The 14,099-nt window shown below is 37.1% G+C and overlaps 1 protein-coding gene across 1 annotated transcript; it reads left to right on the top strand.

Moving 5' to 3' along the window:
• Nucleotides 1-2,767: 2,767 nt before the first annotated feature.
• On the top strand, nt 2,768-6,658 carry LOC135157084 (uncharacterized protein K02A2.6-like). The gene has a single exon (XM_064111580.1). The coding sequence runs from the start codon at nt 2,768-2,770 to the stop codon at nt 6,656-6,658; it is 3,891 nt and encodes a 1,296-aa protein (XP_063967650.1).
• The last annotated feature ends 7,441 nt before the right edge of the window (nt 6,659-14,099 follow it).

Here is a 14,099-nt window from a genome sequence, read left to right as displayed (position 1 = left end):
TACTCTTTTCATCTTCCCTTTATAGGCCTATACGACACAATACAAACAATGCTTTGTTTTTAAGTGATATCGATTGTGATATCGATACTTTATTGAGCGCAATGTATCGTCTCAGATTTGCGCTTGCTTGATTCGCTGAATCCTTCGCGTCACGAGCGCGTAACAAAATGAATACATTAATTAATTTGCCAAGTTGACCTTTGTCATTGCGCTGATGTGCGTATTGTCTAATACACGTACAAAACCACAGTCGACGAGGGAGCATCGTACGAAATTAATATTAATGAGGGCTTATTTTAGCTTCTAATGGATTAAACAAAATGGCGGTAGCTTCGGGGGCTTGGTCTATGGTCTAAATCTGAAACACGTGCGCGCATGTTTATTTAGATACGCAACTTGTTCTCTATTTATATCATTATCCAGTTTCAGATCACAATATCAAAAAAAAATTGCTCGTGCTTTGTGCTCGCATTATTAATGTAGGGAGATCCCCTATTTCTAATCATTTTCATGATTTAATGATTTAAGGAGGCGCGATAGCTCAGTCGGTAGAGCGGGTGATTCGTATTCCGAAGACCCGGGTTCGATTCCCTCTTGGTGCGCCAGTGCCCTTCGGTAAGGCATTAATCCTCATTACCAGGTCCTTCGGAGAGGACCTTAATCCGTCGGTCCTCTGGTTGCTTGCTTACAAGCTGTGATGTATGAACTGAAGACTAACGACGCAAGCTTCATGTGCAGCCTTGTACGCATGCGCGACAAAGAGCAAGATGGCGTAACATTAAATGGCAGACACTACTCTACATCGCTGTGCTATTATCTCATTATTATGTATCCCTTTAAGAACCACAACACAAGAACATAACAATTTGGCGACGAGGATGCAGGGATAAACATGAGAGTATAGATTGGACTTGATTTCCAGTAAGTGACATGCATTGCGGATAGCTTTTGGAAATTAGCCGCGGATATTGTCATTGATATCTGCAGTGCAAGCAAGCATAGTGTGATCGGTCAATCGCAGCCTAGCCGTAATTTGGATGACGGATGAATGTGGCTTGTTGAAATGAACGCTTTGCAGAAGCCTCACACCGCTCATGCCAGCCTATATTGAGACCGAGTTATGTAGTGTCTACAGCCCATATGTAGCATAGGCATAACGTTGACAATTGCTGTAAATTATGCCTAGCCCTAGATGTTACTTGTTAACTACTACATTTGACTATTGACATAGCAAATTGGAGCCAACTTCAAGCCCGAAGTCTCCAAAGCAGCCCAGCCCAGCAGCAAGCAACAGAGCCCAAGGACCAAGCCGATCGAGGACCCAGCCGAGACCTCTTTTGCCAGGTTCAGCCCAGACGGTGTTGCATTCATTAGTCAAGTCCAGCCAAGCAAGTTTTGAGTCTGCAAGCCAGGACAAAGTTGTCGTGCCAAGAAGACTCAATACAAATTCAAGCCAAGCTGCATAATTAATGTATGAAACAGAAACAAAACATCAAAGACTTTAAAGACTTTTTGATGGACTTATTATGAATAATAATAAACACAGCATTTATTTATTATGAACTGAAGCTTAATCTAAGACTAAAGGTAAGATTAAGACAAATTAGTCCAGGTCCAAAAAATACATTATGGTTGTATTTGCAACGTGTTGGACTAAACTAAAGAATTAGTCGAAACATAGATCTGGTCTAATGTAACAAAGTACCGTACATGCCCTGGTGAGTTGTTACACTGGTTCAATTAGGTAGTATTTAGATTTAGGTCATTAAAATAGCAATTATAGATCTAGGTCTAGAACCAACAGGACCAAGTCCAAGACTGAATTGAGATCTGATGCTACAGTAAATAACTATAAACTTAAGCTGAGTTTATGCCGTAGTCATATAGCAAGTTGGTCCAGTCAACTGGTCTAAGACTATGCAAGTAGGACCAGGCCTATGAAATTTAGGACCAACAAGAAGGTCCAGGTTTAAAAAAAACAGGACAAGGTCTAATCAGTTGTAGGACTATAACTTAGGCCCAAAGTGTTGATCGATTATAGTCTAAGACTTAGCAATTGGGACCAGGACCCAGTGCCTATATTTGCTATGCAATTGAATAACTGCAGCCCCACGACACGGGAGTAGTCCCACATATACCAGTTGTGTGTAGTGATATAGTATTGTCAATCGTTGGACTATATATGTCGTTCTAGCTTTGTTTCAGGTATACAATAATGCTTTGTATAGGCATTATGTACTAAGAAAATAAGCTTTGCTTACGCGCAATTGCAAGATCAAAATCATATTTTATGATCAATAAGTCTTGATATACTTAGTGTTACAGCTACCTATTGTGTAGTCACAATCAAGTTAACAGCTGAATTTTGTACAACATAGGAAACAAAATTATGGCAAGCCAACATATAGGTAGTGTGCCCAAACTGAGTGATGGGTACAATTTTGACGAATGGCTTGAACTCCTAGAAGCATGGTTTGATGCTAACAATATACAGGATGATGGGAAAAGAAGGGCGATATTTCTCACCAATCTTGGTAGCAAGAGCTATCACATTCTCAGAGCTCTCTTGCAGCCGAGTAAACCAATAGATCAAACATACACAGTATGCAAAACTACGCTTACGTCACACTTCGTACCAAAGCCTACCGAAATTGTTCAGCGCTATAGGTTTTACACTTGTGTGCAAAAGCAAGATGAGTCCATACCGCAATTTGTAGCAAATTTGCGCCAATTAAGCGAAGGCTGTAATTTCAAAGAATTAGATAACATGATTAGGGACCGCTTAGTAGTGGGTTGCCGGGATATCGCAATTCAACGCAAGCTGTTAAGTGAGTCATCCCTAACCTTACAACATGCACTTCAGACCGCCACAGCTATGGAGGTAGCAGACAGAGATGTTGAAAAGCTCAAGGTATTGAGTAAAGGGACCGAGTCACCTACAGTTCAGAAGATGGAGGGCAGAAGCCAGCGTAAACCATTTATGTCCTCATCGCGTAAAAATACACATCAAAGACAGAAGCAGGAAGTGCAGGAAAAGCCAAGCCAAAAGAAACAGGAAAAACCTGCCTCAAGATGTTGGAGATGTGGTTCAGGTGATCATGGCCAGTCAGCATGTAGATTTAAGGATGAGAAATGCTATCAGTGTTCTCAAGTGGGTCACACCCGCAGCCAGTGTGAGAAGATCAAGCAATACAGATCTAGAAAGAAATATGCAAACCACTTGAATGGTGAGGAAGGTGCAGAACTGATAGAAAACATGCCTAGTGGAGAACTCAGACACCTTAGGGGTGGAATGGTAAACAAGATGGCAAAGTACAGTGAACCGTTCCAGACTAGCCTAAGCCTAAATGGGATCCAAGTTAACTTAGAAATAGACACAGGAAGCCCCTGGACGATGATGTCGCAGCAGGATTTTCATAAACTGGGACATCGAGCTGATGTGAAGCAAGCAAATGTTTCCTTGAAAACATACACAGAGTCATCAGTACCAATCATTGGTGAGGCAATGGTAGAAGTCAAGTTTGATGCCAGCCAACCACCAAAGAAGTTGACACTTCTTGTAGTTGAGAAAGGTGTTGCGTTACTGGGCCGAGACTGGATGCAAGCCGCACCAGAAGGAATCTACAGATTCCTACAGAATCGCCTCAACCTTCAAACACATGTTTCCAACAATCCAGAAACCGTGCATAAGATACAAGCTACCTTACAAGACATGTTAGTGAAGCACAAGCAAGTGTTTGACTGTTCAAAAGTTGGTAAACTTGAAGGCTACCAGGCAAAGGTGCATCCTCAAGATGATGGAGATAAAGCCAGGTTCTACAAAGCTGCACCAGTCCCATATGCAATGCGCCGGAAAATTGACGAAGCCATTGATGAGCTACAGGACCAAGGCGTGATTGAGCCGGTGAAGTTTGCTGATTACGCATGTCCTATCGTAGTGGTGAAGAAACCAAATGGTAAAGTCCGCATCTGTGGCAACTATAAGTTGACAGCAAATAAAGTTCTAAGGGTGGAACGGTACCCAATTCCTTCGCTCCAGGATATGCTCCAGGACTTAGGTGGAGGTCAACAGTTCAGCAAGCTTGACCTTTCACATGCATACCACCAGATAGAACTTGATGAACAAGCAAGGAAGTACACCACAGTAAATACACACAGAGGACTTTTTCAGTACACTAGGTTACCCTTTGGTATAGCCACAGCCCCTGCGCTCTTCCAAAGAGCAATGGAGTCACTCTTAGCTGACATACCAATGTGTCGCCCGTACCTAGATGATATTATAGTTAGCGGGAAGACAGATGAAGAACACATTGCCAACTTGCAAGCTGTACTGCATTGCCTAGAGAGTAATGGACTTCGACTGAAAAGGGAAAAGTGTGAGTTCATGATGGACTCGGTGGAGTTCCTTGGCCACAAGCTGGATCAACATGGAGTTAGCCCACTCCCAGACAAGATAGAAGCCATAAAGAAGACTCCAAGACCACAGAACCAGAGTCAACTACAGGCATACCTAGGACTTCTTGGCTACTATCGGAAGTTTATACCAAATTTGACCAAAGAGATTGCCCCACTAATAACACTGTTGAAGGCAGAGTATGCTTCAGTTCCAAAGAAGCCGGGAGACCGGAACAAAGCAGATCCAAACCTGAAGTGGGGAGGAGACCAAGAAAGAGCCTTCCAGAAGTCAAAGGAACTGGTTCAGAGTGACACAGTGTTGACACACTATGACCCCAGTAAGCCTTTGTTGTTGCAATGTGATGCAAGCCCCTATGGTCTAGGTGTAGTCCTCAGCCATGTAGGAACAGACGGTCTAGAGCAGCCCATTTCTTTTGCATCACGCACGCTCACCAGAAGTGAAGCAAATTACGCCCAATATGAAAAAGAAGGACTCTCTGTCATTTTCGGTGTAAAGAAATTTCACAAGTACCTGTACGGAAGACGATTTACAATCGTCACAGACCACAAGCCGCTGTTAGGCATATTCGGTGACACCAAACCTGCAAGCCCCATGGCCTCTGCAAGGTTAGCCAGGTGGCACATGATCCTCTCAGCCTACGAATATGACATCATATACAAGGAAGGTAAACAGCACCAGAATGCAGACGCCCTATCACGCCTACCCTTGGCAGATGATCAAACAGTGTGGTCGCATCAGAGTCTTGCAGAACTGGATGAGCAGCCTCCAGTTCAAATCAATATGCTGGATATTGACACAAGGCCAGTTGAAGCCGATGAAGTCAGAAGAATCACCAAAAGGGATCCTGTTCTCGCAAGAGTAACAGCCTATGTGATGAATGGATGGCCAAACCCCAAGAGCGTTCCACCAGAGCTCAAAGCCTTTGCGCAGAAGAAGGAGGAACTCTCGATTGAGGATGACATCATATTATGGGGGCATAGAGTGGTCATTCCAGACAACAAGCAAATGAGACAAAGGATCCTTGATGAACTTCATGGGACTCATCCAGGCATAGTCAAGATGAAAGCACTTGCACGATCCTTTGTATGGTGGCCAGGCATCGACAAAATGTTGGAAGAGAAGGTGAAGACCTGTACAACTTGTCAGGAGCACCAGCGAAGCCCACCACCTGCCCCTATCCACCCATGGGAGTTCCCAGAACGTCCCTGGAGTAGGATCCACATCGATTACGCCTACATCGATAACCAGAACGTGCTGATTGTTGTTGACGCATACACCAAGTGGATTGAAGCTATTAGAGTAGCACACGCCACTGCAGCTGCTACAGTCACTGCCATGCGACGCCTGTTTGCAACGTATGGTATTCCAGAAACAGTCGTAAGTGACAACGGCACCCAGTTTGTCTCTGAAGACTTTTCGAACTTCCTGTTCAACAACAATGTAGAACATGTGCAAACAGCCCCAAAACACCCTTCCAGCAATGGCCTTGCGGAAAGGGCTGTGCAAACCTTGAAAAGTGGAGTTAAGAAAACCAGTGGAACATCATTGGAGATGCGCATCCAAGTATTCCTAATGACCTATCGGATAACTCCACAAGGAACTACCATGAAAACACCAAGTGAACTAATGTTCAAAAGGAGGATCAGAAGTAGAATGGATCATGTCCGTCCGAACCTGCACAAGTCGGTTCAGAAGCAGCAATCTGCAATGAAACAGGCGGCAGACAAGCGCTCAAAGATGAGACAGTTCAAGTTGAATGATACTGTCTTGGTGAAGAACTTTGCAGCCGGACCAACTTGGCTCAGAGGAATAGTAACCGAAAAACTCAATGAAGTCATGTACGTGATAGAGTTACAGGATGGTAGAGAGGTACGTCGCCATGTGGATCACATTAGACTTTACACTCTATCGCATGGAAATGATCATGACAAGGAAGAAATGCCTGATCAGAACACCAATCTACAACCAGAGATTCTGATTCAACAGACGCAGTATCCAAGCCAGACAACAGAAAATCCCAATATGGCACCTAGTACTAGCGAATCCTTAATTTCAAACACTGAACAGAGTATCGCTGATACTACAGCCATGTCACAGCAGGTCCAAACAGAGTCACTAAGTGATTCTGATGGAGCTGTCATGCCAAACATGCCAAATTCTAAAGTCATGTCAGAAAGACGAATGTCCAACCGGAAGTCAAAGACACCCTCAAAGTTAAGAGATTTCATTGTATATCATTAAAGCTGTACACGATAGCAGCTAAAAAAAAAAAAAATATATAATAAAAATAAAAGCTGTTAACATGATTGTAAATAGTTGTTGGATATACAGTTAGGTGAAACACTTATAGCCACGTTAGAAGGCTTCTAGTTGGTATTATTACTAATTTGTAAAGAAAAGGAAAGAGGTATGTTATAAATTGGTAATTCAATTTGATAGTTGAATGATTTAAAAAAAAAAAAAATTGAGGGTGGAGAGAAGAATGAAGTTCTATAGGTAGAGAAAAAGTGTTACCTTTAAATTTGATATGGAGGAAAATAATGACAATCACAAGTGTTGTAATCTTGAAAGTTTGTTTATTAGAGAAATATGAAAAGCACATAACTCGCATTGTATATAGTAAACTAGTCTGAGATTTAGACTTTAGCCGTTATGAGTCGTGAACATTGTATTTGGAGTCATTCACGAGATATTATTCATTGATGCAAACACATTTATGCAAACTTATTGATAAGGTTTAGTATATGATACAGTCTTAAGGATTACATTATTATTATATCCTGATTCATGATAAGAGTCACACAGTTTATGCTAGTGAACAATTAACAGATAACCCAATTAAGTCAAATGCCACCTGTAGCTATTTCTTTATAAAGTGAGATTTAGGATGAAGTATATTCACAGAGGTTAGTTTGAAATAGCCATGTATGTTTAATTGATTATGGTTAATTGTTGAGTAAGCAAAGTACTATGGCGAAGTTTAGCCTAGCGTGCCTAGTTTAGTATTACTGTTATCTGGTTACAAGTTATACAGTGTTACTTGTTGTATCTAGTGTTATACATGGGTAGTGAATGTATTACATTAGCCAGTTGAAATGAAGCAGGATATGCTCCCAATTAAAAGGGGAGGAATGTGATGTATGAACTGAAGACTAACGACGCAAGCTTCATGTGCAGCCTTGTACGCATGCGCGACAAAGAGCAAGATGGCGTAACATTAAATGGCAGACACTACTCTACATCGCTGTGCTATTATCTCATTATTATGTATCCCTTTAAGAACCACAACACAAGAACATAACACAAGCATTCGTGCTTTCTTAGCAATCAGGTAAAAAAAAAACCAATCAATCAATTTGCAAAACATGAATAGAGTGTCAATATTATTGTTTAGTTATATAGCTATCCTGTTCACGATTACAAAAATTGATTAAAATTGTCCATTCTTTATGTACAAATGTCAGAAATTTTCAGCTCGCGCTTTGGGCTCGAATTATTATTGTAAGGAAGATCCCCAATTACTCATCGTTTTCTTGATTTACAAAATATGAATAGAGAGTCTCGTTTTTATGTCAAAATCTCGAAATTTTCCGCTCGCGCTACCATCAGTGTTTAAATATATAGCTATCCTGTTTAAGTTACAAAAAGTGCTTAGAATTTCCATTCTTTAGGTAGAAATTTCAAAAATGTTCAGCTCGCGCTGAAATTGTTGAAATATGTATTATGTAACGTCTTATCTGTAAGCTGTCCTTAACAGGTTCTTATTCGATCAGTTCGAATTAAAATTTCTGCTCGCGCTTCGCGTTACGTAGTAATTATTAAGTTGCATACACATCTTTTTCAGGATAACAAATATTGCCCAGAATGTTCAAATTTTAGGACAAAATACATTTAAAAAAATAATAAATTATCTCGCGCTTCGCGCTCGCATTATATGAATAAGGACTATGATACTATTTGTTTATGTTGATTTATAAGAATAAAGCTAAGAAGTGACTATTAGGACTACCCCTTCAAAGGAACAAACAAAAATCATCTTCGAGCGGCCGATCGGGGAAAATATGGCTGAAAAAAAATTCCGCCCCCCCCCTATTGGCGAAGGCTGGATCTGCCCCTGATTAAGCCATGCATCCTATTCATAATTAGAAAAGTCCTTAAAATGTCCAGTTTTTAGGCCTAAATATAAACGAATGTCATAAGGCTTATTACACTGTAAAATTTTAAAATTTTAAGCACGTTGTTTAAGCCCTTCACCTAACAACTACTGTTTAAACTTTTAAAACAAGTTGTTAAAGAAGTGATTACGAAAAAGTTTAAACAACTTGTTGTTAGAGTGACGTACAGGCTTAAACAACGTGCTATTTTTTTACTGTGTAGATTTAAGATAATAACATTTTTCATGAATCCATAATAATGAAATTGTCTTTTTTCAGAAAGGATTATCTGCTCAAGAGAATAATTCGCTCGCGATTCGAGATTCATGATTACAAAAGGTGCTTAGAAAGCCTTGTTTTCTAGGCCTAAATCGCCCCCAAAACTCAACTCGCATTTCGCGCTCGCATCACCGATAGTATCAATATCCTCTTCATGTGTTACATTGCTTTTACTCCTTAACATGATCCCTTTCGGGTCAGTATAGACCGACCGCAGTGGCGTTATGAGCTACAAATTTTGAGGGGCTAAGTATGGCGAATCGAATAAAATTTATAAAAAGTTGCGAGCGAGCGAAAAACAAAGACATTTTTATTACATAAGTAAATCCAAATTTTGTTTTAGATTTTGACATATTATTCAGAAAATAATTTTATATTTCACCCCTCTCTTTCCTTTTCTCTTTTTATTTTCCTGGTCGTGAATTTTTTTTTTTTTTTTTTTTGGGGGGGGGAAGAGCCCCAAAGGCCATTCATCTGTACTCCACTAGTATATGGTAAATTTTGACCCTTGCTTCCCGCTCGCATTATTTTGTTTATTGAAATGCACAGCTCGTTCTTTATTGAAAAAAGTGCTTAAAATGTTAAGTTTTCAGATTAGAGAATCAGCAATATTCATCTCGCGCTTAGTCTCACTCTCATCATTTATTTAGCAAGACACCCATCCTTTTCATGATTACATATAGTAAATATAATGTCCCATTTTAGGTCTAAACCTCGAAAAACATTCAACCGCGCTTCGCGTTAGAAATAATTATATAAATTGATTTGTATTTTTTGTTTGTATAATGATTTGTTCGCTTTTTAAAATGACGTGCTTAATCTGTCATATTTCAAAGATCTGAACACCAAACCTAGCCTGCTGTCTAAACTCACCAAATGACAGCTCGCGCTTCACGCTCCATTTGTTCTTGATCAAATCATAAAAATATGTTATTTAACTGAAGAGTTTTTACGTTGTAATGTCGAAAAATTCACACTCGCATCGATTGTCTAGTTATATACCCATCCTGGTAAGTGATAATAGTTACAAAAAGTGCTTATGTAGATAATGTTAAGTTTCCAAGTCAGAAAATAAAAAAAAAATCGGTTAGAAGTTTGTGCTCGCATTATTTCATTTAATAACATATTTTCTTTACGAGTCCCTGCAAAATATTCCTTAGTATTCCCTTTTCAGGTCAGTAGGCCCACAACACATATATTTCAGTTGGTGCTACGAAGTCGCATCGATTTCATTACCATTCATCTGTTGATGACAGTAGAGCGAAATTCACCGAGCTAAACGCTAAAATTTCATCAAGTTCTAATAACAAATAATCCTTGATTCCATTCTTGATATCACTAATTGCATTTTTCATCATTTATAAATTCTTGATATCCTTCACTAAATTCTTGATATCATTCATTCCATTTTTGATATTATTCATTCCATTCTTGATATCACTAATTCCATACATAATTCCAGCTCTGGTTACAATGTTCATGAAAAATAGTGACATACATAACCATTATACACGAAATGCTTCTGCATTCCACTTACCAAAGTTACGTACAAGCTTTGCTTTTAGGACAGTTGTAAGTACTGGACCCAGCTTCTGGAACTCTCTCAATTCAAATATAAAAAAAATTGGTAAGAATTTATACATTTCAGCGTGTACTTAAAGGTTATCTTCTAAATTGTTATTTGTGAGTTGCTATAGGTGAAGATATGCTTTTTTATTTTGCTTTTAGAGCCTATAAAAAGTGTATAGAAGACTGGAGAATGTTATGATATATCAATATCTATTTTTCTTGTATCTTGTCTAATTGGATTCTTCTACAGAGGGTCAGCCCATCTTTTTTTCTTTTTGTATTCTTTTCTTGTGTTTCTTTTACCTTTGTCATGTTTTTATTCTTCTTCCATCATATATAATTTAATTATATTGTTGTTAGTTTATTAGACTTGATAATTGTACAATCAAGCAATGTATTCTATTCTTTTTTGTGTGTTTTTTGTCATTTATTAGTTTTAGTTTTGTTGTTGTTGTCTTTTTTAGTTGTTTGTTTTGTTTTTTTTGTTTTAAAGATATTACATGTATACACTGAATACTATTTAGTCATGTACTTGAAACAAAGGAGACCCTAGCCTTACAAGCCCTACTTTTTCAGGGGTTCTCCTTGTCTTTCGTTCAATACGTAATTCGTTATTTGCTGTGTTTCTTTTTTCTACTCTAACAATGGTTTATGATCAATTGATTTGCATTTGTAGAATGTGAAATCACACTTGTAAGACAAAATGTATTTTCAGAAAGAAAGACGAAGAAATATCTTATTTTTTTTTTATATCATTCATTCCATTCTTGATATTATTCATTCCATTCTGATATCATTCATTCCATTCTCGATGTAATTCATTTCGTTCTTGATATCATTCATTCCATACTTGATATCATTCATTCCATTCTTAATATCATTCACTCATTTTTGATATCATTCATTCCACTCTTGATATCATTCATTCCATTCTTGATATCATTTATTCCACTCTTGATATCATTCATTCCATTCTTGATATCATTCATTCCATTCTTGATATCATTCATTCCATTCTTGATATCATTAATTTCGTTCTTGATATCATTCATTCCATTCTTGATATCATTTATTCCACTCTTGATATCATTCATTCCATTCTTGATATCATTTATTCCACTCTTGATATCATTCATTCCATTCATGATACCATTGATTCCATTCTTGATATCATTCATTCCATTCTTGATATCATTCATTCCGTACTTGATATCATTCATTCCATTCTTAATATCATTCATTCCATTCTTGATATCATTCATTCCGTACTTGATATCATTCATTCCACTCTTGATATCATTCATTCCATTCTTGATATCATTTATTCCACTCTTGATATCATTCATTCCATTCTTGATATCACTCATTCCATTCTTGATATCATTCATTCCGTACTTGATATCATTCATTCCATTCTTGATATCATTCATTCCACTCTTGATATCATTCATTCCATTCTTGATATCATTCATTCCGTACTTGATATAATTTATTCCACTCTTGATATCATTCATTCCGTACTTGATATCATTCATTCCATTCTTGATATCATTCATTCCATTCTTGATATCATTCATTCCGTACTTGATATCATTCATTCCATTCTTGATGTCATTCATTCCACTCTTGACATCATTCATTCCATTCTTGATATCATTCATTCCACTCTTGATATCATTCATTCCGTACTTGATATCATTCATTCCATTCTTGATATCATTTATTCCGTACTTGATATCATTCATTCCGTACTTGATATCATTCATTCCATTCTTGATATCATTTATTCCGTACTTGATATCATTCATTCCGCACTTGATATCATTCATTCCATTCTTGATATCATTCATTCCATTCTTGACATCACTCATTCCATTCTTGATATCATTCATTGCATTCTTGATATAATTTATTCCATTCTTGATATCATTCATTCCATTCTTGATATAATTTATTCCACTTCAATTACCTATACAGAATAAAATATAGCATTACTTTCAAATCATTTAAACAAATATAGTACATATTACACGAATGACTAAATATTCTACAGAATTACAAGTGAAAATCTTCATCCTAAATAATCATAATTATTGGTGAAATATTTGAAAAATGGTGAGTCATTTATACCTTCTGAAATGGATCAGTATTTGAAGCCTTTTGAATTGTCCATGAAAGGAAAGATGCACAAACTGAAATACATATATTTTCATCTCAATCTCTATTTTATTTTTTTCATTTATAACCCTAAAAATAGCATAATTTGCCAGAACTATCATGTTGCAATTCAACCAGTCTCCCAGGTCAAATATTGATGACGATGTGCCTAATAACAAAAGTAATACCAATATAATTGTACGTACCCGTAGCGGTAGGGTAATCAAACGGCCAGACAGGCTAGTCTTGTAAAACGTTTTAAAATACAAAAAACAAAAACAAATCAAAGAAAAAAAAATGAAATAAAAACATACAATAAAAAAAATGTAGCTCAAGTATGATACTAGTTTTTGTTTATTTTATCTATACAATCCATACTAAACTCTTATGCTCTGTGTTATATCATTCACGTACATTACATGTTGGATTTACTCTGTATTCAATATAGGCTGAATATTTTTTTTATATACTATTATGTTCACATTTATTATGTTTGTATATCTTTTGTAAATATTTGTCTATGTTTGTACTCTCATATCCCGAGAGGGGGGTCGATAGCGTCAATAAATCTTATTTTATCTTAACCTTTTAATGTATTTTTCCTGAAATATTTCGCATGCATCTCTTTAATATTAAATATGTAACAATATATTTTGCTAATTATTAAGACATAAGCCGATGTTTTGCGCAAAAATAAAAATCAACATTAGATGACCATGATGAGTTTTTTTATTCCACAAAATATTTCATATAATGATTTATCTTACATTCTTATGAATAAGTGTGCCCAGGATCTCATCAAAATTGAGAGAAATATATGATTTTCTTGGAAAAACATCAGTCACTCATTTTAAGATTAATTGCCCCGTGTCTACCCCCGGGGTCTGTGCATCCATTCACTTTTCCCATGTGATTCAAGGATGTTTGTTTGTTTATTTCAATTTGGTTTAAAAAAGTAAAAAAAAATCAGCTGACAAGGCTGTTTTTCAGCAAGTCCCTAAAACAAAAATTTCAAAATATAAAACAAGAAAACCAATTTATTCCTTTTTTAATATTAGCATCAATACGCACATGTATACATAAACACACCCACCCCTCCCCACACACACACATAAACTACAGCATCTCAATGTGCTTAAAACACCATGGGAAGGTTATTCTGATAAAAGAAGACAGATTGACTTCATTCCGAATAAAGAAATGTTAACAAGAAATGCCAAAAATTCAATATTTTCACACCATTTTAAGTCGATGTTTAAATGAACATCTGTTTATGAAACGAACATCTGTTTACGTATTTCCAGTTTCAAATTTGTGGTCGTTGCGTGCCTTCTTAATTAGAATTGGGCAGATAAGCGTATGTGCAGGCAAAGGGCACATGACCATACTTTGTAATTTTTTTTAAATATCTAAATCACAATTACTTGCCTTTTGATTGAAAGATGTGTCTTGTTCTTATACTTTTTAGACGTTTGTTATGAAGTGCAACTATAGAAGAAGGCTCGAACACTAAAGACCTTTTC

This window comes from Lytechinus pictus, chromosome 16 (genome assembly GCF_037042905.1).
Source record: "Lytechinus pictus isolate F3 Inbred chromosome 16, Lp3.0, whole genome shotgun sequence".
Taxonomy (NCBI): Eukaryota; Metazoa; Echinodermata; class Echinoidea; order Temnopleuroida; family Toxopneustidae; genus Lytechinus; species Lytechinus pictus.
Note: the sequence above shows the minus strand (reverse complement) of the source record. Positions and strands in the feature narration are given on the sequence as shown.